Source organism: Mytilus galloprovincialis, chromosome 5 (assembly GCF_965363235.1).
Source record: "Mytilus galloprovincialis chromosome 5, xbMytGall1.hap1.1, whole genome shotgun sequence".
NCBI classification, from domain to species: Eukaryota; Metazoa; Mollusca; class Bivalvia; order Mytilida; family Mytilidae; genus Mytilus; species Mytilus galloprovincialis.
In genome coordinates this window covers 90,708,663-90,735,269 of record NC_134842.1, presented here as the reverse complement: position 1 = coordinate 90,735,269, position 26,607 = coordinate 90,708,663, and the positions used below count along the sequence as shown (strand labels likewise).

General features: G+C 32.6%; 2 protein-coding genes across 2 annotated transcripts in view; both read right to left on the bottom strand.

Annotated features, from left to right (window-relative positions):
• Positions 1-375: 375 nt before the first annotated feature.
• Positions 376-19,607, bottom strand: LOC143076690 (uncharacterized). Its single transcript, XM_076252530.1, has 7 exons — positions 19,363-19,607; positions 16,098-16,192; positions 12,311-12,457; positions 9,219-9,388; positions 8,055-8,248; positions 6,163-6,370; positions 376-3,742 (listed from the first exon to the last, which is right to left on the bottom strand). Exons 2-7 carry the CDS (start codon positions 16,166-16,168, stop codon positions 1,701-1,703), a joined length of 2,832 nt encoding a protein of 943 aa, XP_076108645.1. The 5' UTR covers positions 16,169-16,192; positions 19,363-19,607; the 3' UTR covers positions 376-1,700.
• An 846-nt stretch (positions 19,608-20,453) lies between these two features.
• LOC143074197 (uncharacterized) overlaps positions 20,454-26,607 on the bottom strand; it is a 79,882-nt gene continuing 73,728 nt past the window's right edge. Inside the window, exon 27 of the mRNA XM_076249746.1 lies at positions 20,454-20,705. Within this exon, the coding sequence (XP_076105861.1) occupies positions 20,454-20,705 (252 nt within the window). The remainder of the gene's footprint in view (positions 20,706-26,607) is intronic.

Below are 26,607 nucleotides of genomic sequence, written 5' to 3'. Positions count from 1 at the left end.
CCTCTGGGTGCAGGAATTTCTCGCTACATTGAAGACCTGTTGGTGACCTTCTGCTGTTGTTTTTGCAATGGTCGGGTTGTTGTCTCTTTGGCACATTCCCCATTTCCATTCTCAATTTTAAACATGATAAGCTAGACAAGATCTGCAAATAAATTAACGTGACCGAAATTATAAGTCGTCTCCTTATTGAAGTTATTCCCTTTCAATAGCGTTTTTTTTTCCATTTCTTACTGATGGTTATTACTAAACAGTGGCCCTTGTTGAAGATGTAGGTTAGCGATATAAGCTCTTTAGAGTCTCTAGTTTCTACATGTTTTAAATATCTTAAATTATTTCAAAGGCAAAATGAATAACTTGTTGTCCATATTAATTTTTATTTAAATGCAGCTACTGTTAAACTTACACCATTTAATATTTTTATAAATCATAAAACCACATTTCAGATAGACAAAAAAAAAATAGCAATTGTTAAAAGTTTCAATTAAGCAATGCATATAAATGGTTAGCATATTAAAAAAAACAAAGCACATGATAACTTAAATGTACACATATGTATCACACAACAGTTTAAAAGTAACTAAAATTATTAATATTTATTTATAAAAAGACAAGCGATACCAACGAGACTTTCAAATTCATAAGTTGAAAATATATTGGAAACGTCATGGATAAAAAGACAGACAGACAAATAACAATATACAAAACACAAAACACAACATAGCAAACTAAAGATTAAGCAACACCCACCCAACAAAAAAAAAACATGTAACAGAATGACTTTTATATTTGCATCACAAAACTGTATAAAAGTTATTTAAAAAAAAATTTAATAAAACATTTTAATATCTGTTAAATACAAAAAATCAACCACAAGTTCCTATTCTCTTCAATAGCATGTACAATTCACTTTTTTGTATTTTGTGCAAAACGATCGTTACAAAATTGCCCAGTGATAATTTGTTACTATTTATGAAAATAAGGTAGATTGCCAATGAGAAAACTTTCCGCCAAAGTTCAAGTGAAGTGGATGTAAGCAATTATCCTAGTTCGTTCATTTGGACTTCTGAACGGTCTCTAGGTGTAATATATGGGGACCGACAGTCAATACGAAATGAAAAATTCACAACTAAATCGTAGTAGAGATATCGAATTCTGTTTACAAAATATATCGGAAATAAACTTTATCAGTACATTCGCTATTAAATTTTTAAAAATACAGGCAACTCAAACGTTTAAAATAATGGTAAACTTGGCTTTGAAACTTTTTCTGCAGATTTAATTATAGAAAAAAAAAGTTGACACGATGTTTTGAAATAGAAATTGCAAAACGTTATTTCGATAATTGTCAGCGTAATGTTTTAGTAGATTAATCATGAATAATATAAAATATACCATTACGGTAGGTACAGCAAAAAAAAAGAGATAATTTTTGACCCTACATTTTTGTTCCACGGAACTCCTGTAACTATCTTTTCTTTTGAGACAATAAAATAGGAACATATGATATTATAAATAACGTCTTACTCTTGCCGCATCTAAATCTTCCTATAGGTCCAATCGATTATTTCAATAAATTACCTATATTCCAAAATGTACAATTAGTGTGATCCTAAATATGACGTTCTGATATATATGATTTACTTTGAATTTGACCATCTAAAGCTTGTGATTAAAAAAATTATTTTTTTTAAATTATCCCACTAGTCAATCAATTTCAGACTAAGTATCAAAACGTTTGAACCGATTAGAAATAGGATATGTGAAGTTTGTTTTACTGCAGACGATGTCCCCAGTGTCGTTCCAAATGCAGTTGTCGATGAATGTGGAATACTTGTTTTACGAAACGAAGATTTTGATGTCATCTCTACTGCATTATTCAAAGTAAATCGATCTACTGTTGTTGAAGATTTGGTTGTTGCATCAACTTTCCCGGAGGAAATAGCAGGCTCTGTTTTTCTATCACTTGATGATAGTGTTGACGAGTCCACTACAATTGCGGAGGTATCAGGTTCCGGGATATTAGTTCCAGGTGAACCGGATATCGCATCAACTGAGTATGTAGAGGTATCTTGTTCTGTTGTTTTGCCAAATGATGATTTGGATGTCGTATCCACTACAACTTTAGAAGTATCATGATATGTTGTTTCATCACTTAATGAATTGGTTGTCGCATAAACCACACCTGTAGAAGTATCTTGTTCTGTCGTTTTATAATTCGACAATTTGGTGGTCATATCGAGTGCACCACTGGAACTAGTAGGCATTGTTGTTTTATCACTCACTGAGTTGTTTGGTTTGGATGTCACTGAAATAGGGGCTGAAGTTTCTGAATACGTTATTAAAGTGGTTGTAATTTTTTCACCAGATATCACATGAATATTCACGTGAACAACACCTGATAGCGATGGGATACCGTCATCTCTGCATATTATCTGAAGCTCAAACACTCCAACTGCTAATGGAATATTCAATAAAGTAACAACTCCATTATGGGGGTCTACATCAAATGAACCCTGGCTCAAACCAACAAGGTCATACGTGATTTCATTTTTATCGACATCATACGCGTGAACAGTTAGAATAGGCTTTCCTTTCGGAGTTTCTGGGGATATTGTGATCGAGTAAGACGTTTTGTTGAATTTTGGAGGATGTGTATTTTTTGGACCAAACGTTAAAAAATATTTCATTTTTGTATTTTCCGCCACACTATCATTGTTTTTTATATAGTCAAACAAATGAATAAGAAACGAGTCTAAAATGTGAGTGGTAGTCCATATGTTTTTATCAACTACTATACTGCGATTATCATCTGACCTAACATCAAGCAGAGTTTGATCAGGACTGGTGACATTATTTTTTATCCTTGCATAAAACCAATTAGACGTTTTAGTGAGTACCTCCATACAAACTAAAGTATATGTTTTCATATTAGACTTAACGAACGTGCTTGAAGATAATCCAAGTACAGTTGCAGTCATAACATTATATACATCAGATCCGTTTGCACTGTTGTAGACCTTTTCTGGTATCCCTTTATTATCAACAAAGTCATTCACCAAGAAATCGTCGAAGCCATCAGCCTGTTCGTCTCTGAAGAGTCTTACCAAATGAATAAGTTCATGGTACCATATATTTTCAAAAAGTGAAAGTTGTGGATCTCCTAATGGATTTATATTTTCAAATGTTGCACTGAAATTATAGAAAGTTCCTTGCAATGTTGACGTCAACATCCATCTAGCTGTTTTTGTTTCAAAAGATTGTATATCCCCAAAGTCCACAATAAGAGAAGGTGAAATTGGTTCGTTCCCCAAGAAACCGCCAACTATTCTAAAAGTGATCAGTAATCCTTTTTCATTTTCTATAATTTGTGGTTGCGCAGATGATATTTTTAGAGCTCGGGCAAGCCCATAGCCTGAATTCATTACCATAACTGCTAAAGTAAATGGAATTACTGGCTCTTTTTCCTCTGTCAAAGGATCATCGCCTCGTACATATTTTTCATGAAAATAATGTAGCACCAGGCTTGGGTTAGGCTTTACTGTTATTGTATCCGGTAGCAATGGAACAGAAAAGTTTGATCCCCCTACCCGATAGGACAATCTTCCACCAACATTAAACAATACATCACCATTTGGTGCTGCAATGGAGTACGGAATAATCAACCATTCTGCTGACCCCGATAAATCAACTCCTAGTCGACCGTCACCGTCTACCCCTGTCAGTCCTAATAAATCTGGGTCTCCTGAAAAGAAGATGGCTTACATAAATAACGTAGAATTCATTCATCTCCGACATTTCTGCGTAAACTAGTATTATGTTGTTATGCAAATATAGTAGATGATTTGTTCCATTGATTATTGCTTTCAGATTCGAAACACATATAGGAAGCGGCATTCAACGAATGAAAAATTAGAACTACAAAAAAGGAAAATCTGACCCTAATAATATATTGAACACACACATACAGAGTATTTAGTTATCACAGTACTATATTTAGTATTGTAAGCAGTTTGGTATTTTTATAAAACGTGTATGCGTTTTCACTGATCTCCTTCGCATCATTTTTAAGTCTTCATATCTGCTTCATTTTGAATATCAAAAGGATTTTTTATTCTTCCATGAAAGGCTTCTAGTTCTGTTTTGTTTGTTGTGATTTCAATCAAATTGTGCAATTTGCAGTTATTTTTCGAATGGTTGAAGGCAGTACAGTGACATACACCAGTTTATATCCTGGTCTGTTGGTCTTAAGTGAATTATTGTTTAATTGGTAATTGTATCACTACTGACTTTGGTTTGTATTGTTCTGTCTTTTGTTTTGTATGTTATGTGTTGTGTATTTTGGCTTTTAGCGTCAAGATGAAGGTAAGTCGAGAAAAAGCTCAGGACATGTTTTCAGCCCTATTTAAAGAAGTGTTAGCCGAACAAATACCAATAAATATTTTGTGGTCGGTGCAGATATAAGGAGTTGATATCAAGCAAAAAATGTTTAAACCCGCCGTATTTTTTTGCCTGTCCCAAGTCAGGAGCCTCTGGCCTTTTTTTAGTCTTGTATAATTTGTTTTAATTCAAGTTTACCTAGTATATGTACGAAGTTGAACAGCATGGAGGACCAAATTTCTTAAAAGTTTTGCCAAATACAGCTAACTTAAAATAATATATTTCTGAGGTAGAAAAGCCTTAGTATTTCAAAAAGTAAATAGTTTATTTGTAATTATGAACATATCAATGATAACTGGACTAAAGTTTTTTTTTTTGTGTTTTCTTTTTTGGTATTTATGAGTTTTTGAATGTTCATGTTAACATTTTTAATAAACATAGTAGCGGCGTTGTCGTGTAAATTTGCAATTTAATATTGAGCTTTTGTATTCTGCATACTTTAATAGTGATCTTCTTCCTTTTAAACGGTTTTTCAAAGGTATACATTAGCATTATCATTATAATAGTTAATGTTAATCTAATCATTCAGTCACAGTATTTAAAATATTTCAATTCTTTATGGGTGGATTTATCAGACATAAATAAAATTCAAAAATTAGAAAGCAATGAATAAGGTTGATTTATTTGATATATGACTTTTTGTGTTTCTTGTGAAATATTTGTTTGTTTTTATTGTGATTAATATTATAACACACTGTTGACTGCTATGCCCCTTTTTTTTTTTAAATTTTACCTCTTTTTTTAAATTTTACCTATTATGTCTGTTTGTTTTGTTCATGCATCGTTGTCATTATAAAGGAATTTGACACGACTGCCATACAAGTGAGAGGTTTAGCTAACTACTAAACCAGGTTCAATTCACAATTTGATACATAAGAAAATACATGTACCAAGTCAGAAATATAACAGTTGTTATCCATTCGTTTGAAGTGTTTCAGCTTTGAGAACTTACATCTAGAAATTGATAATGAAGGTTGATTGAAAACAAAATTTTACGACAAAAGAGATGATTCAGCTTCCCAATTGTCACCTTTCAACAATTTTTAAACCACGAGTTCCAAATAGTGAAGTTGAAATTATTACTTCGTAAATTTTACGGACGCAATCACGAGTTGGTTGACCGTTATGGAATATCCGTTTCACAGATAATATCGGATATGTTCCTTATGTCGTAACTACAATCCGATTCCCTTTTCACAAATGTGACCTACCGAATTCGAATATTTACCGGCTGTGTATCAATATGAACAACACGACCTGTGCCACATGTAGAGCTGGATCTGAGTATCCTTCCGGAGCACCAAAGATAATCCCCATTTGTTTTGGGTTCGTGTTGCTGTTGTATCCCTATTTGTGAAATTTTTACCTATTGTGTCTGTTTGTTTTGTTCACACATCGTTGTCAATATAATGGAATTTGATGCGACTGTCATACAAGTGAGAGGTTAAGCTAGCTTTTAAACCAGGGTTTGATCCACCATTTTCTAGAGAAGAAGATGCCTGTACAAAGTCAGGAATATGACAATTGATATCCATTGGTTTGATGTGTTTCAGCTTTATTTTTACAATTTGATTAGGATTTGTCCGTTTTGAATCTTACTCGGAGTTCAGTATATTTATGATATTACTTTTTTCATAGACTGACGTACAGGAGACTAGTATTATGGATTGAAGTTCTTTCAATACAGAATGAAAGTTGTTTCAAGAAAATATCGTTTCCTCTTACCAATAGAAAATAAACCATTAACAATTTCTCCTGATCCAGTGTTGTGCTTGATTTCAATTTCAACATGGATACTTTCAAGAGCTGAGTTTTCGCCGTTTTCGATTTCAAAACGGGCATTAAAGGCATCTCTGGTTAGTACAAGATCCTGAACAATTCTTACACGGACCTTGGCACATATTGCACCGTCCTTTTTATTGCTCCCTTCTTGCTATAAAAAATAAACACTATAAATTGTGTGTATGTAAAGCTATTTTATTGACTGACCTTCACAAGGATCTTAAAGATAACGATAGCTAGCAATGTATAAATGAGTACACCGTATTCACTATTTGACAAAAAGGGATATATTTATGATTGTGCATGAATGAAGGTCATATTAAAACGGAAGTGTGGTACTCAAAAATATATGTTTTTTAAGTTTCTATATATTTATGTTACTCAGGCCTCAGACAAGGTATATACTGTGACATTCTCGGCTTAGAGATTTATCTATATAAGTCCTAAGCCGGGAAGGTCACAGTATATACCCTATCTGAGACCTGACTTACACATATATTACGGATAACCCCCGCCTTAATGTTTTTTTCCAGTGCAGGTATGCCTATTTGTTAAACATTCCTGATGCAGCATGTATATATTATTACATGTTTATTGTTTCTATATATTTCGAATAATTCGTTTAAATGCACCTATTATATCTTGTCATTTTTTTTTCCGTTAAGAAAATGATTTCAATAATGTTATTTGGATTTCATATTTTGTGTTTGAATGTGTGTGTGGTTTTGTGTTTTAAAACACACATATTGAAAAACCCAACCTGATATGTTTGGCATAGATGAAGGATTTTGTAATTTGCTGTGAAAATAACTTTATCGTGTATGCAATAATTTTAGTAATACTTTTCGATTATATTTAAGTATTTAACGTTTGAAATGCGTGATTTTGTATTAAACATATATATATTCAACTGTTGTCTGCTCTATGGTCGGGTTGTTGTCTCTTTGACACATTCCCCATTTTCACTCTCAATTTTATTATCGACTGATACACGTAAAAAAATGTAATTATTTTCCCTCTGCGAGCCTTGAAATTCCTTTGTGTTCTGTATAGCTTTCGACTTAGTCACAAAGTAACTTGTGTTATGGTGACGGTTTTGAGGTTCCGATTCCGGATAAAAATGTCGTATATACCCCGGCAGTTTCCTGAATATATACTGAAATCTCTATGTTGTTACCCAATCACAAACTTCGACCCATTTGTGATAACTAAAATATATATATGCATGGATCACATGCAACTTAGTTTAAAAGATATCATTCATAAGAACAGCGCAACTATTGTAAAAGAAATAAAAAAAATGTGTTTATAAGAATATTGGTTTTATTCCGTTTCTTTTACTTTCTTACTGTAATTGATTTCACTTCCCTGCATATAAAGTCTTTGTATTAAACTGTAGCAATACCGGTTGCGTTGGCAGAATAATGATCTCATGCAATATGTGCATCATCCATCATGCACATTTATACTTACTATATCTATTTAAAAGTGTCCATGGCAGTATAAATTAAAGTAATACTAGTAGTATGATTACTATTCATCCATATGCATAGCTGTTTTTCTATATGTAATTTGTTTATTTGGCCTTTTTAACTCTCTTGGATTCAAACGTCCCTGATGAGTCAATTGTAGACGTCTGACGTAAATACAATATTCAATCCTGTTATCTATGATGAGTTTATTTGTAGGTGTTGTGCTACTCAATCTCAGGACTAGTATTTTTTTTCGCCATTTGTGCCCATCTTTGTAAAATCATTTCTAATATTTCTTTTGAATTATCTTATTTTTATTACAAAATGTACGTAAGATTTAAAATTAATTATAATTGTACAAACTTGTGTTTCCTTTTCAGCCAAAACATATGCATTCAAAGCATGATCAAAATCACTGAATATTGAATCGAAACCCCTGTAGGAAGCTGTTTTGGTGTCTTTGATATACTGCTGCGTCATCATACTAAGTTTAGAAAGGTTTATAACGCCTCCAATTTTGATTTCGTGGTTTAAAGTCCCATTGTACCATGCTGAAACTATAAATAGAAATGAGAAAAATAGTTTCAAAGTTTAGATAAGTTGATCCTCCACTAGAGGAGCAACATTTGATTATCCTTCAGAATCACTTGTGCACATCCGCGGAACATGTTGTTGAATAAAAAATAATTCACACCAATTTCTCTTTGGGGTCAATTTTTGCAAAAGCAGTGATGAACTAATAGTGAAAATAGTTAGAAAATAAACATTTCTATTTTTTTAATGTGTATAACCCAAATTTTTAGAGATAAACTTAAGTCATAAAAATGCTCTATTAAAGTGTATACGTTATTTTAAACATGTATGCTAAATACATTGTCGGAACACGCTCTATAAAAAGTGTATACGTTGTTTTAAACATGTCCGCTAAATACATTGTCATAGCACAGTAACACAGTAAGCTTCAACTGGTTTGTAAAGGGATTCGGATTGAAACAATGATCAGTAGGTCGATGCATTTTTAAAATAGTATTGTCTTTGGAACATCTAACAAACAATCTGCCTTAAGCTGATTCAGTATCAAGTCATTTTCTTCATATTGGATTGTTAACTGATAAACAGCCAATAATTACCTTGTCTAGATAAATATGGTAAGGAATATGACAATTATACATGCACATTCTAGTGTAAAGGCGAATAATTTCAAATAAAAAATGAATAAAAAAGAGGTTTTTCTTTATTTATTCTATCAACGCGAAATCATTGTATGGATAAAGTCGAAGCAAATATTACTAAAAATTATATGAATTTTGTTCTTCTGCGGACACGTCGGCGTAAATTCGGTAGATGAACCATTTAATGTTCGGTCATCGAAGAAAAACAGTAAAGGTCAATGTCACTTAAACAATATCTATAACAATATATAAAAAGCAAGACACCATATTACATTCATTGGTACTTTAATTCAATTTCATAAAAAGGTCTGCACATTTTTTTAAAGCAAAAAAAAAGGTACAAAAAAAAACGCACCTGTATTGTTCCATCTTTCTAAAAATCTGTCCAAGATTGGTTTTGAGATATCACTTGTTAAAGTGTTCAACACAAATGACTTTTCATCTTTTGAAAGATTAGAACCATTTTCGCTGTCATCAGAAGTAACTGTTTTAAACGCAGGATACCACTCTTTTTTTACACTAAACCTATAATATATTTAAAGAGACTATAAAATGTGTCTTTCCTAAGTCAGGAGCCTGTAATTCAGTGATTGTTTATTTTTTACGTGTTCCTGTTATCCGTTCATTATTTGGTATAAAATTAGGCCGTTAGTTTTTCTCGCTTTAATTGCTTAAAATTTGCCATCTAGCAAGGAGCGCCTGTTTGTAACAGACTATGCGGTATCGGATGTTGTAATTATTGATGGCCGTACGGTGTGTCCTTCAGTTGATAATTTCTTTGTTCTTTGGTTAGTAGTAGTGCGTTGTCGCAGTGACAATAATACCACATATTCTTATATATACATATATTTCTTTTATTCTTACACGGTTTATTCTTTTTTCTGATCATTTTGGTCGTTTGATCTCAATTCTTTATTGGTCAAAATTCGACTATGACGTCAAATTTTCTTGCTTTCCTCTGAATTTCCTACTATTACGACATGAAAAAAGACGACCAAATCTTATAGCGTCACTAATAATGAACATTTTGATTTGTAAATCATTTGAAAGAAAACAAGTTGAAAAAAATCTGGACAGTCAAATTTTAAATATTTAAAACGCTCGGCGAGCCTCGCGTTTGAAACATACAAATGTATCTGTAGAGAGGGGATACATGTCGTATCACACTCGATGCAGTGAGAGAATCTATATATATATATGAATATAAATATGTATCTTGTATAATGAAAAGTATAGGTATATATCTCCCTATTGATACGATATTCCTGTGCTTGCATTTCCTATCATGATTTTCTTGATAGAGGGTTGCTGCTCACAGGGAAGATATTAAAACAAGAGTTCCAAATGGTGAAGTTGAAATCATCCCTTCGTAAATTTTACGGACGCCATCACGAGTTGGTTGACCGTTATGGAATAACCGTTTCACAAATGATATCGGATATGTCCCTTACGTCGTAACTTCAATCCCCTTTCCTTTCATGAATGTGACTTATCACATAAGCAATACGACGGGTGCCGCATGTGGAGTAGGATCTGCTTACCCTTCCGGAGCACCTGAGATCATCCCTAGTTTTTAGTGGGGTTCGTGTTGCTTATTCTTTAGTCCTCTATGTTGTGTCATCTGTACTATTGTTTGTATGCTTGTCTTTTTCATTTATAGCCATGGCGTTGTCAGTTTATTTTAGATTTACGAGTTAGACTGTCCCTTTGGTATCTTTCGTCTCTCTTTTATAAAATGTATCCACGCTGTTCATAAAGTATGATTTACACAAGGCTAAAATTGCACTTAATATTTATATCTTATATGAATATTCACATTTTCTATCAAATGTATTTATACATCAAATTGCTCAACCATTTTCTCAATAGTTTCATATCGGTTTCACTGTTTCACAGATGTTCGATAAGACAATTAAATGCCAAAAAACAGTCATTAGAACAGCTGCTTGATATTACTGGCATTCAACAAGTAAGAAAACATATATTAATCTCGAATACTAAAGAAACCCAACCGATACGGTCCATGACTAACGCAATAAACAAATAAAACTTTAAAAGTTATTAATAACCAATTCTTCAGAGAACAATTGAAGGTCTTTCCACCTCGATAATAAGAATGAAATTTAAAAAAACGATGTTAGAAAATGTCACCCCGTGCTGATGTAATGTGGTAAATCAAACTGATATAAAAAAAAATAAGATTGATAGGTTTATACAGAAGACTTAATTGTTTTATAATGAACCAGAAAGAATTTTTAGCAGAGGTCAATATCTAGAACGTCAAATTGACCTTTGACCTTGACCTCAATTTAGAGTTCATAGGTCAGTGATCTCATATCAAAAAACCCCAGGTCAATCACTTTTATGGTTGTGGAGAAATACTGATTTCAAATACATAAGGGGAGAAAACTACTATAAGGGTTAACCAAAACACTTCGACTGAAATAGGTTGAAGTTGCGCCTTATTGTGAACAGTAATTTGGCAAACACATCATATCATTAACTGTAACAGTTTCTTTTGAATAACGATAACAAGCAAAATTCAAAATTTATAACATGACCTTGTTCTTCGACCTTGACGTCAATATGAAGGTCATAGGTCAGTGAACTCAAATCGGAAGGCCCAAGGTCAATCACTTGTATGGTTGTGGAGATATAATGATTTCAAATGCATAAGGGGAGAAAACTCCTATAAGGGTTAACCAAAACACTTCGACAGAAATAGGTGGAAGTTGCGCCTTATTGTAAACAGTAATTTGGCAAACACATCATATCATTAACTGTAACAGTTTCTTTTGAATAACGATAACAAGCAAAATTCAAAATTTAAAACATGACCTTGACCTTTGACCTTGACCTCAATTTCCTTCAAATGGACCAAGGACTGCATATGAAAGACTGTTGACCTCTACGACTTAAACGTATCAATTTATCCAACAAATCGCCTATCTTAAATTTTCAAAGGGAAATAACTCCCATAAGATGTCTTCCGATTACAAAGTCAAAATTAACCAAATCATTCTTAAGATTAAACGAACAATTTGGTGACAACAGTTTGCTAAAATCTTTTACGGTTTTAGAGATATAGCGATAACAAGAAAAAGAGGATGCGGGGAGATAGCTCCTATAAGAACAAGTGTTCGGTCACACAGGATGAGTTTTGAAACATCATTGGCCAAAAATCCATTCGATATGTTGTTAGACAAAAAAGCATTTCAGACGGCAGAAGAAAAAAAAATAATCAGAAGAAAAACAAAAGGTCTTTCCACGAAAAGTGTAAAGACCTAATAAACGACCAAATGTTATTAAAGACAAAAAAAAGATTGCTGAAATAAACTCTTTTTGATTTTTAGTTAAGGTTTGAAATAATGCAGTTGTTTGAAAAATATCTTTAAAGTTATTAACAATACATATTTACAGTTACTTGACCTTAACTGTAGAGCTTACATTTGCTCGTGTCCAAATATCTCATCCATCATTAATCTGAAATTGTTCATTGGTTTAGATGTGACAATGAAGTTGTTGACTACGTCTGAACTCACATCACGTCTTTTTCTTTTGTTACCACATTCCTTTTCCAATTCTTGTAGGCATCTGAGACAAAAAACATAATAGATATTATACTATTAGTAATTCAGAAATTAATGCGAGGTTTTTAATATTGCGAAAATGGCGACAGAGATGTAAACGCAATAATTTAAACTCGCATTTTGAAATATTTTATTTGAATTAAACAGGATTTTTCTTAAAATCTTAAAAATTAAAATCGCATTTAAGTCTAAACTGACAAAATCGCAATAAATAATGCACGCGATAATTTCTGAATTTACAGTATTGACTTTTGATGTGGTTGATGCGTTTATTTATCACCCTCAGATATAAGATATTCAGCGCAGGCAAAGGGTGAAAGTTAAATGTAATATCTAGCGTTAATAAATCATTATATCAACTGAAATCAAAGTCAACAATTGTTGTATCCTTCTCCAATTTTCAAGTATTTGCTTGAGATACTTTTAAAGCTGTTACCTGTTTTAATACTAAATATATCATCTGATTTTGCATTTGCTAATTTTCGTATTGTGAAATATTCTATAAAGTTTACTAAAAAAACAAATACACCAAAAAGAAGAAGAAAATAAAAAATACACAAAAAAAAAACAAAAAGAAAAGAAAAAATTCACAAAAAAAGCAAGAAGAATATGACCATCGATTTGAGCCGCGGTAATTATAACGTTTATTCAAAGAGGATCTTATATGCTTTTAGCCAATATGAAAACAGAAGAAATATAGTATATAATAATACAATCAAGATAGATAGACATATAGTTTAACATGTATACAAATAAACATAAAGTCAATTAGGTAGCATATTTACCTGATGATATCGGAACATCGATATTAAGTCGGATTTTAACATTGACCTGTGATTTGTTACAAACCGGTATTTTTAAAAATAAACAAACAAATGTCGAAATGTTCAGGACTTAATTAAATCTGTATTAGGGTAAGATGATGCAATCATACGATTTTTATTGCGTCTTACACTTTGAGAAGCAAATAATCTTTTACTTCTTTATTAAAAATAGAACACATCCGCGATATCGCGGGTCCGTGACTGAATTAAAGTATAGAACTATGCGTATTATCTGATAAAGTCATGCCGATTATAATTGATGCACAGTTTTCTCTGCTTTTAAAAAGCTTTCTGTTTGAACCCGTCGACCTTGAACTTATCAATTATTGGTAATATTAATTATTTGGAAAACAAAAGTGCCTGAAATGGAGTATTTTCTAATCAACAGCATTGTCCTATATTAGTTATTTGATCTTTGATTCGCTGTTTTACCATGTTTACGTCATGCCGGCTAACAAATTGAAAACTATACCTATACGCCTTAATTTAAGTCCAAATTTTTAGTATTCGTATTGTCATCTTAGAAAGTCATACTGATTAAAATACTACAATACGGAACAATGTGACAATGGTTGAATTTAGTAGTGTCAACCCTGTGGTTATGACCCATGTATATAGCAAAATCCTAAATACACCGTATGGTGGTGCGCCTGTTAGATGCGGACCGTATAGATAAGGTAATAGGTAACCGGTGAATATACTATTGGTATCGGTATCGGATTCGACCCGAAACTTGTTAATTATTGGCAATATTAATTATGTGGACTGCAAAAGGGTCTTGAGTGGTGTAATTTTTAATCAACACCAATGTCCTATATTAGCTATATATAAAGTTGAATTCTTTGATTTGCCGTTTTTACCTGATGACGGCTGACAAATTGGACCTCGTCATTTTAGTATTATAGATATTGTGTAAAAATGTTCATTATGAGCTATGAAAGTCAAGTAGCTCGAGCATTTTTCTGAGGAAGTTTTAAAAAAATTTCAAAGAAATATTTTTACAGTGGGTTAGCTTTCATAAATTAGTCTTCACTATCCTAAAAATTAACAACTTTTGGTTATATTTATAATTTAGAATCTTCATTGAAGATGGAACAAGAATGCACAGTTAATTAATTATATTGATGTGCCATTTGTATGCAAGAGTGACATTCCTTTGTATTATGTGTCGATTCGAGAAAAACATTATGCTAGTATTGTCTCCCTTTGAAATGTTCATTATTTTATAATTACGTTTGGGTTTCTGATATAATTTTGAATAATTACAAAATGTATCAATTCAATATATTTCAGTTTTTGTTATTGGTGTATCAAAAACATTGATGTACGAATATAATTTCATAAATTTGAAACGTTTAAAATGATTACATACCAATATAAAGAACCGTTCATTATTTTTGAAAAAGACTATAAATAAAAGCCGAATTATTTCTTTCCCTTTCCTGATTGAATGATTGGAAAATTAACCACAGAGAGGGAATCGCAAGCAATTATTAATTGTAGCTGAGTTAACGTTAAAACAATTTTCAACTATAAACGAATGTTACTTTATACAAATATAAGGACTTTGGTAGCTAAATCTACAAATTTTATTAGATATTATGAATTTTTATTACAATAGATTACCGTACATTGGGTTATTTTGGTTGTAGTTTTATTTTGGTCTATTTGGTGCCTCAAATAAAAGTGCCAAAATTAAACTCACGAAAATAAATCAAACACTTAATACTGAAACGCCAAAATACAGAACCTGTCGACGATATCGTAATGTTAGTAGTTTGGGGGAAAATCTTATGTTATCATATCTTCCGTATATTTCCTATAATTCTATACATAGTCAAATCTGAAAATAAATTCCGACAATATAAAATTTTTATTTAATTGTCAATTTTATGAAATTGTTAAGAAAACAAAATATGAATTTGTATTCACATATGTCATAAATATGCCAGGCTTCTGCTGACAACGTGGCTGATTAGACACCGTTGTTGGTAATTAGAATATAAAAACTCCTTGTTATCCGTTATCTTCTTTTAATTAACATGTCCTGCCAGAGGAAAAAGGATTAAAATTTAAATCCTTGATTGATAATCATTAACATGTAGTTGCAATAGAGATAATGATTAAAATTTATTTCATATGATTTTTGTAAAAGATAGGGTTTTTAAAATTACTTTCTTTAATTCAATCCTAAGAAACGGAATTATTTGCAATTTCATTCGTATCCGAATCCTTCACTTAGTTAATTTTGTCGTGTTTCTAGTTTATGGAGGTCATTTGATCAACGGGTAAATAAGGGCAAATATGAAAGAGCTTGTACACTTCTTTTGTTCCAAAAAAAACACATCGATTGGGCGAGGCACAAAAATTACACACACCAAAATAAGAATCATGCCTTTTGAGTTTAAACCGCCAAAATATCCCGACGCCAAAATTTCCCAATTTACGGTCATATGCTATATTAGGGACATGTTCTTGATTAGTAGGCGTAAAACTTGATCATGGAAGCATGATTACATTTACTTGTAAAATTATTTGTAAAAATATATTTTTGAACACTTTATAAGTTCGTGGTTCATTTTAATCCATCATTTTAATATCATTCTATATTTTGAATGTTGTACTGCTATGTTTATCAAACATATTTTATGAATCATGTATATTATTTGTAGAAACCATGTGGTAAATCATGATGTAATACTATTAGAGAACTTTTGGATAATATTTTTAAAAAATGTGATTGCAGTAGTAATGTCATATAAGCTGATATATCACTAAGCTTATTTTTTTACGAATGTGAATAATTAAATAAAAGTTTACCTTAATGCATTGTATAAGATACCACAAACACTACAGAATGGACTAACACCACAAGACATTGCCATGTCCATAATTGCGACATTTAAATCTGGTCCCTACAATTCGAGGACACACATTGCAAAACATAGAAAACATACAAGTTATTTACCAAAAAATAGTCTTTAATCCGATAAACAGATCAGCTAAAAGAATTTTTTGGCACAACATATCATTGTTTTACCACGTTTTAAATCTAACAACAGAGCTAACAGTATTTGGTATTAAAAAAATCTATTAGACGATGAATCAGTGTTTCAATGCGTAAGCTCAGATGTTGAACATATCAATAGAAGAAGGATACCAATGATATAACTAAAATCCAATTGCTCAGAGAACAATTGAAGGTCTTGCCACTCATAAAGATCTTTTTTGATATAGAACTATAAAAAGATTTAGAATATCATATTCAGCAATGATAGCTTATTGTACACTGATTCCAATAATATATGGTTTCTATACATTTTTTTATCTAGATAGCGGAGATAAATTGTTGGTAAAAAAGGCACTTCCGGTTTTATTTGATAGTTTATTTGATACTGATTCCAAAACAATATATTGTTCATTATCCTTTTATATTAAATAAGTACTTTGCCTTTACCTTATATGTATACATGATAAAGCCATGGGACCTTTTGCATTACGTTGCAAGCCACTTGACCATAGAAAGGTCAACTAGAAGTGATCTGATGTAAACCGGAAGTAGCTATTTTTGTATTCTTTAAAGTTCAGGAATATTGAACAATATGTTTTTGGAATCAGTAACAAGTAAACTATCAAATAAAATCGGAAATGACATATTTCAAACTTGAAGTAACAACTTATCTCCTTTATTTTGAAAAATGTATAGAAACCAGGCATGGGGTAATGAATGGTAATGAATTATATTTTCCAGGTAATTGCTTGTAATGTGTAATGCAGCAACTTTTTCTCTACATGTAATTGTAAATTTATACATTTTTTAGCAAAACGTTGTGTAATTTTATGCATTACATTGCACAACATTGCATTACATGCATTCCTTTTTTCAAATACTAAACATGATATTTGAAAATTCTACTGTAAAAGTGTTCCATTGTTTTCAAAAGATCAATGTTTACCTTGTTTTGATTAGATATCAGATAATTGAACATTGTCATAAAACACTAATTTGTCTGTTTTACAATTATTCTTTTCACCATTTTGACACTTGGTCTTAGATTAAGCTCTATGTTTATTATATAATTAGGAAAGAAATTCTTAGTAAACATTTTATTGAAATAATAAAAAAAAAAAAAAAAATGTATAGACGGGTTATGTTCTGCTCATATATTTTATGATGGTATGATACTAAACCCCTAACTGGAGGGATTGTGATTAACTATGATGAAGACATAATCTTTCAATCAGTTTTATTGAGGTCTTGAGCTGGCATGTCAGTAACTGATAGAAAACTTTTGTTAATTTATGTATCATTGTCATTTTGCTTAGTTTCTTTTATTTAATTGTAGTATTAAACCATTTTTTTTTTTTAGACGTTTCGGCCTTTGGCCTTTGGTTTCTTCATTTTTCTTCTGAATTTCATGGCAGACAATTGTCTTTTGTTACCTGTTCTGACATCGGACTTGGACTTCTTTAAAACTGAGATTTACTGTGCGTATTGCTGTGTGTTTCTTTATTCTACATTGGCTAGAGGCATAGGGGAGGGTTTAGATCTCACAAAACATGTTTTACCCCGCCGCGTTTTTGCGTCTGTCCCGAGCCAGGAGCCGCTGGCTTTTGTTAGTCTTGTATGTTTGTTTTTTTTATTCTAGTTCATTCATATGATTTGGAGCTTAGTACGACTTCCATTTTCCCTGAACTTGTACACATTTTTTTAGGGACCAGCTAAGGCCCACCTCCGGGTGCAGGATTTTCTCGCTGCTTTGAAGACCAATTGGTGGCCTTCGGCTGTTATCGGCACTTTGGTCGGGTTGTTGTCTCTTTGACATATTTCCATGTCCATTTTCAATTTTATTATAAAAGTAAAGTTAACATTAAGTTAGAATAAATATCAAACTTCATCTCTGTAATTTTCTTTTAGAGAAAACGCAGAGATGTATATCTTAAAACATTAAAACCAACGATAGAAGAACAATCAATTTTGATAGGTTTTCGTGAAACAGTCGGGTAGTCAGAAATGTCATTTGAAAGTTCAGGCCTGAAGGAATAAGTTACCTTTCGAAACCCTTAACGTGGAATCTTTGGAAACCATTATAATGTAAAATGTAATAGTCGTATTAAATAGACTTTTTACATGTCTACCAAAATTCAATACAGTTACTTAATATGCTCGAATCTTTTGTGACTTCATGTTGTTTTTCAAAATGTTTTATTTTTCTTTCCACTCGGTAAAATTATTTACAAAATGTAATGTGGAATTCAATGCATTTACTGTGCAAAAGTAATTGTAATTTAATGCATTACTTCGATAAATGCATGTAATTGTAATTGTTATTAAATACATTGTCAAAGTAATTGTAATATAATGCATTACATTGCAATGTAATTCGCTCCTGGTAGAAACCATATTATTTGGAATCAGTGTACAATAAGCTATCATTTGACGCTGGATATGATATTTCAAACTGATTTTTTATATTCTATATCAAAAGTGATCTTTATGGGTTGAAAGACCTTAATTTTTAGTGCATTTCGTTTATTTAATGTTTGTACCACCAACAGTCTTGTATATCCTGTGCCATAAAACAGTTTTTCAATTTAGAAATTTCACATTCGGTCAAGTTTTAAGAGTAGAATATTCAATAATCTGTTGATGTCTTAAGGTGAGAAGTGAGTCAATTATTAATCCGCTATTACGTGATAACATATTTTACACAAGAATATTAGATTTTAGCCTAATGTGGCACAAAACTTACCAATTCGGAACACCTGTGACCACCCCTGATTTAAGTTGGATTCATGTTGGTTATACTTTTTTTATGTTTTTTGTTGTATACTTTTGTTGTATCTTTAGTGTTGTTTGCCAAGGCGTTGTAAGTTTATTAAGCTTGTGAGTTTGTATGCCCGTTTGGCATTTTTCGCTTCTCTCTTTCCAATCGTCATCAGTCATTTAAGCATATATATATATATATCAAATTACAGATTTTCGAAGAAAAGTATTTTGACAGTATGCTAAAAATACAGGCATATGTATTGAATATGTATTAAAAGTGTTCAGAAACTATAAACTATAAACTATAATCCTTACCGTTGAGTTTGATAACTTGATAAGCTTTTCAACTTTAACAAAACAGCCTATTGCTGGGAAAATATCCTGAAGTGCACAACTCACAATCGTCGACGCTGCTAAGTTTCCTTCTGATGCGACACATCCCACTATTGGAATATGAACTAAAATGCACTTCTTCAAGAGAGCAGCAAGGCAATCACATGGTACTGGAGTGGTAGGACGATAAAAAATCAGCACCCCGGACCCGCTTCCTGATGAATCACCTACATTTTGTACATCTGTGAGCAAAAAGACACATAATAATTTATCAATAGAATTAAAGAGATAAAATATAGCACAAGACATATAATAATGGATCAATACAATTACATAAATAAAATGTAGCACAATCAACTTAGTATGTGCACTTTAGATGCAACAATAGTTTGCTGATGTTCTTATATTATGAATCCATTTAGATACGACAACCAAGTATATTTATGCATCGGAAACCCAATTTTGTGTTACAAAAAGAAGACTACACCATAGAATTTAAAGATACGATATGAGAAGATACAATGTATTTCTAATAGTTTGATTTAAGATGAGAAAACCAAACAATGAACTCGCTTTCTTCATGTTCTTGCTAGACATTACACTTAGTAAATTCACAATACATTCTAACATAATTAGAATTACCTTTTCTGATGTATCCCTCTATTTATCTGAGTTACCTTCCCTTCTCTCTTATTGCAAAGTTGCAAAAACAATTTGAGATTTGTAACCTTGTGGTACAATTTCAGAGAGATCCCTACACTTATATACAAGTTTGTTTTTTTTTTTGCCCCTTTTTGGCACTTTATTCCTTAAAACTGTTGGTACCTAAACCCCCAAAATAATCCCAACCTTCCATTTGTTGTATTGGACCTTCTTGTTAAATGTCATAGCGATTCATTTACTTAAAATAAAGTTCGAAACTTGCTGCATTTATACAAAAACACATATATAGATGAAATGATATTTAATTAGCGAACCGATAAAGTCCCGCTCATTCATTTAGGAACTTAAAGTAAATATGATAACCATGGCATATCCTGACAATAAAAACATGATTACCAAAAGGACCACTTTCACCAAATAAAATATATATTTTCAAAATGACTGAAATATTCAAAGGAGCTCTTACAACCAGTATTTCCTCCTCCACAACTTCCTGTAAGAATGACACTTGCGCTATTAGAACGTGTTCCTCCGCAATCATAGTCATATACTATCAGCAATATACTGCAACTACCATGTCGTGTGTTCCTTGATTTAAGAGTAATCTTGACTGGTATAATAATAGATGAGTTGGCTGCGAGATCCCCGATTACATCGACAGTCTGAAATAATTTCGTATGTTCATTGTTATACCGTAGAGTATTGTAAAATTTAAAGATATTTAATATAATACCATAGTCATGATAGTGGGATACCATATAATATCCCACTATAATACCATAGTCATGATAGTGGGAACATAAAATTTATAAGCAAAAAGTAAACAATGTAATAAATGTAAAATTCTCCGAGCACCATATTAATGAAACATAGGATATAATTATTTGTACAATGTTGTCAGCAAATTTTCAAACAATGAAAGCGATCGAGTTGATTCTACTGGAGCGGCATTGCCACTAATGCTCGAGTTTCAAAAATAAGAGCCCTTGAGGAATGTTTTAGCAAATTGCTGGGTAAACCATTATAGTGTGCAAACTACAAAAAATTATTTTCCCATAGCGTATGTTCTGTATATATATATATATATATGTCAACACGATTTAATAACAACATTTTCGTATTATAACATCTTATATCAGTACCGTTGTGCAAATCTTTAGACTGATATATATATTTATCATATACTTAGCATTAATATGATAGCTTTCGCATATGTGTAATGGGCGGAAGTGCACAAGCCATATCTTCCCACCCGGTCTGATAACCCATATCAAGTGCCTCTCGTGCAAAAAACCCATATCAGTGCCTCTCGTGCAAGTTACTTCCGGTGTTTCCGGTATCGGTTGTTTACTTTTCCATTGTGACGTCAGATGTTTTTTAAGACGACGTCAAAATTTACGGGAACTTTTGTGGGGATAGTTTAATACTAGCTAACAAATGCCATTGACAATTATGAATCATTTTATAGTAAAACAAACATGGAGTAGTAATGATCGTAAAACTCTTCCAAATTTTCAATGTTTCAAAATTCTATAGGAAATGTTACCATAAATATATAAGGAGTTAATAATGCTGTTGTTGGACAACTATAGTATATTTGATTCATAATTTTAATTTTCTTTATAAAGTGTTTGACTGTTTTAGTTATTGCATTAGTTTATTTGCCTTACATAAAACTATTGTCGGAAGTATATGATAAAGCGATTAATACATGGCCTTTTCCATATCAGCCTGGGTATCATCCCTCGACCCATATCAGCACCTCGACTGCGTCTCGGGCTGATATGGGGGTCTCGGGATGATACCCAGGCTGATATGGAAAAGGCCATGTATTAATCTCTATATATATTTAAGGAAATCTGATATGATTGCCAATGTTTCAACTATCCATCTAAGTTCAATGGAAGTGAACGTAACAATATTTTGGGCAACCAAACGGCATTTAACCACGAAAACAACCACATAAGGACATAGTTGGTTATAACAAATATCGAAATAAAATATGAACCAATTCAATAAAGAAAACTACTACAGTCAAACTGCCTGACCAATATATTCATCTATGACATATTTTGGTATAAAGGTTTTAGTATATTCATGAAAACGAAATCCCTGTCTTGATAATGCATGTGTTATCAATAACATTCGCTGATAAAACTCTACAACGTAAGTACAGACACATAATGGAGTCAAAGGTACACCATCGTCAAAAAAGGAAACATTAACAATAAGAAACGAAAAATCTTCTATTTTTTCGTAAATTTTAGTAAATACTAGTAGTTTTAAATGTGTAATTAAAATTTCAAATCTATAACAGAATATTTATTGCTGTCAGTATAAAATGTATATACAAATGATTCCTTTGAGTAAATGTCAGCATTAAAACAATAATGGATCATGATTTATTAAAGAAAAGTTTAAGAATCTTCATGGTTAATGTCAGTGTATTTAAATTCCTTAGACAGATCTTTACCGAGTTTGGCCATACAATGATTCACAACAATACAAGAATCATACTATTTGAGTGGGACACATATTATGAATAATAGATTGATTATTTTTTTATTGAATGAGGTCATGAAAAAACAAGACATTATTGTAACAGAATGCCTAACAAAATTCCCAAAACATATAGTCATTCCTAAGGCGGCCGGACATTGGGCAAAGTCCATTCAAATTGGGTTGGTCAAGTAAAGGAGTATGTATTAGTGAACACCACTGGGGACGGACTATATACATCATTCAATTCGTCGTGACATGACGAACAAGAATATATGTGGTTTAAGGATGGGGACTTTACCATAAACATTACATTTAAACTATTTAAATGACAAGAAGTTGGGATAGCCCCTCGTGTTTTACCCTGTTAATCATTTAAATCATCTTAGAACGACAATCTAGAATATAAGTATTTTGGACGGAGGGGGTCTGCAACACTAACAATATATCAGAACTTTCTCAAATAGCAGGGATCACATGAATGGCCCTGGTATCATTTAAGTCGTCGTCACATGAAGAATAGAAAAATATATGGTTTACACAGCTACTTTTGCATAGGTACTATTTCTGTACTTAAAGTCTGTAGTACTTGAAATTTACTTGTAATATTTAGGACTATTTCTTTACTTTAAAATTATTGTAATATTTAGGTACTTGTATTTTCCAGTACTTGATTTGTACTCAAAATATTTGTACAAAAATGATACCAACAATGATCAAAGTATTCCATGTTTGAACATCATAACTTCATGAGATTTGAAAAAAAACAAACATTCAAAATGCTGCAAATGTAACGTTGCACCCAAAAATCTGTAGAACTTAAATTTCAAGTACAAATCAAGTACTGTAAAATACAGGTACTTAAATATTACAATTATTTGTAAGTAACACAATAGTACTGAATATTAAAAGTAAATTTCCAGTACTACAGATTTGTGGTACATAAATAGTACATAAATAGTACCTATGCAAAAGTAGCTGTGTAAGGTTTGGGAACTCTAATAAATACAAGATATATTAACATTGGTTTAGGGTGAAAATTCACCCTTACAAGATATTTGAACGTTCTCAAATAACGGGTTTCAGGATGACTAATCCTTTTTAGCTCACCTGGCCCGAAGGGCCAAGTGAGCTTTTCTCATCACTTTGCGTCCGTCGTCCGTCGTCGTCGTCCGTCGTTAGCTTTTACAAAAATCTTCTCCTCTGAAACTTCTGGGCCAAACTAAACCAAACTTGGCCACAATCATCATTGGGGTATTTAGTTTTAAAAAAATGGTGGCATGAGCCGGCCAACCAACCAAGATGGCCGCCATGGCTAAAAATAGAACATAGGGGTAAAATGTAGATTTTGGCTTATAACTCTGAAACCAAAGCATTTAGAGCCAAACTGACAGGGTGAAATTGTTTATCAGGTAAAGATCTATCTGCCCTGAAATTTTCAGACGAATCGGACAACTGGTTATTGGGTTACTACCCCTGAGTTGGCAATTTTAAGGAAATTATACCGATTTTTGGCTATTATCTTGAATATTATTATAGATAGAGATAAAAGAGGGACAAAAGATACCAAAGGGACAGTCAAACTCATAAATCTAAAACAAACCGACAACGCCATGGCTAAAAACAAAAAGACAAACAAACAACAGCACACACGACACAACATAGAAAAATAAAGAATAAACAACACGAACCCCACCAAAAAACTAGGGGTGATCTCAGGTGCTCCGGAAGGGTAAGCAGATCCTGCTCCACATGCGGCACCCGTCGTGTTGCTTATGTGATTACAAATCCGGTAAATAGTCTAATTCGGTAGGTCACATTCAGGAAAGGGAAGGGGATTGTAGTTACGACGTAAGGAACATATCCGATATCATTTGTGATGCGGTTATTCCATAACGGTCAACCAACTCGTGATGGCGTCCGTAAAATTTACGAAGGGATGATTTCAACTTCACCATTTGGAACTCTTGGTTTAATAGCTTCCTTGTGAGCAGCAACCCTCTATCAAGAAAATCATGATAGGAAATGCAAGCACGGGAATATCGTATCAATTGGGAGATATATCCCGTATGCTGGTGCTGCTGGAATGTTGCTACTTAGAAATGGAAAGTTCACAATTGGAAAGCTGAAATCATCTCTTTTGTCGTAAAGTTTTGTTTTCAACCGACCCTCATTGTCAATTTCTAGATGTAAGTCAAGATATGAGGCCGACTTAACTGTATCTGTAGTATCCTTTATCTCTATCTCGATTGGATAGATGCGTTCCACATAGTCACCAAATTTTGAATTATTTAGTGAAAGAACATCATCTATATAGCGAAAAGTAGAGTTAAGGGATAATGCTAGCTTCTTATATTTCTTCCTAAGAAGTTCCTGCATGAAGTCAGCCTCATAATAGTAAAGAAACAATACAGCAAGTAGAGGGGCACAGTTTGTTCCCATTGGAATGTCGACAGTCTGTTGAAAAACACGTCCTCCGAACGTAACAAATATGTTGTCAATCAAGAAATCCAGCATCTTGATAGTATCAGTTTCAGAGAATTTTTTGTTCGAATCAGAGTGATCCTTTACAAAGTAGGATTTATCCCTCCCTAAGACAAGATACTTGTATCTACGTTGGCCATTCTTTTTTACGAAGCAAAGCAATACCAACTCTTTCAATTTGTCTTTTAGTTTGGAATGTGGAATACTAGTGTACAGATAAACTGTAAACAGCAATAATGTTCAGCAAAGTAAGATCTACAAGTAAGGTAATATGACTAATATGATCAGTTGACCTCTTAAGGAGTTATAGCCCTTTATAGTCATTTTTTACCAATTTAAAATAGAAAATTGGAATCTTTTACAAAAATCTTCTTCTCTGAAACTACTGGGCCAAATATAACCAAACTTGGCCACAATCATCATGGGGGTATTTAGTTTAAAAAATGTATGGCGTGACCTGGCCAACCAACCAAGATGGCCGCCATGGCTAAAAATGGAACATAGGGGTAAAATGTAGATTTTGGCTTATAACTCTGAAACCAAAGCATTTAGAGCCAAACTGACAGGGGTGAAATTGTTTATCAGGTAAAGATCTATCTGCCCTGAAATTTTCAGACGAATCGGACAACTGGTTATTGGGTTACTACCCCTGAGTTGGCAATTTTAAGGAAATTATACCGATTTTTGGCTATTATCTTGAATATTATTATAGATAGAGATAAAAGAGGGACAACAGATACCAAAGGGACAGTCAAACTCATAAATCTAAAACAAACCGACAACGCCATGGCTAAAAACAAAAAGACAAACAAACAACAGCACACACGACACAACATAGAAAAATAAAGAATAAACAACACGAACCCCACCAAAAAACTAGGGGTGATCTCAGGTGCTCCGGAAGGGTAAGCAGATCCTGCTGCACATGCGGCACCCGTCGTGTTGCTTATGTGATTACAAATCCGGTAAATAGTCTAATTCGGTAGGTCACATTCAGGAAAGGGAAGGGGATTGTAGTTACGACGTAAGGAACATATCCGATATCATTTGTGATGCGGTTATTCCATAACGGTCAACCAACTCGTGATGGCGTCCGTAAAATTTACGAAGGGATGATTTCAACTTCACCATTTGGAACTCTTGGTTTAATAGCTTCCTTGTGAGCAGCAACCCTCTATCAAGAAAATCATGATAGGAAATGCAAGCACGGGAATATCGTATCAATTGGGAGATATATACCCCGTATGCTGGTGCTGCTGGAATGTTGCTACTTAGAAATGGAAAGTTCACAATTGGAAAGCTGAAATCATCTCTTTTGTCGTAAAGTTTTGTTTTCAACCGACCCTCATTGTCAATTTCTAGATGTAAGTCAAGATATGAGGCCGACTTAACTGTATCTGTAGTATCCTTTATCTCTATCTCGATTGGATAGATGCGTTCCACATAGTCACCAAATTTTGAATTATTTAGTGAAAGAACATCATCTATATAGCGAAAAGTAGAGTTAAGGGATAATGCTAGCTTCTTATATTTCTTCCTAAGAAGTTCCTGCATGAAGTCAGCCTCATAATAGTAAAGAAA

Bases quoted from the DNA above. Each gene is read 5' to 3' on its own strand.
- LOC143076690 (XM_076252530.1), bottom strand. From the start codon at position 16,168: ATGGACATGGCAATGTCTTGTGGTGTTAGTCCATTCTGTAGTGTTTGT. The intron at 8,249-9,218 runs GTGCGTTTTTTT...TTCTATTTATAG, and splicing joins AGAAAGATGGAACAATACAG to TTTCAGCATGGTACAATGGG. The intron at 6,371-8,054 runs GTTTGTACAATT...TATTTTTTATAG, and splicing joins TGGCTGAAAAGGAAACACAA to CAAGAAGGGAGCAATAAAAA.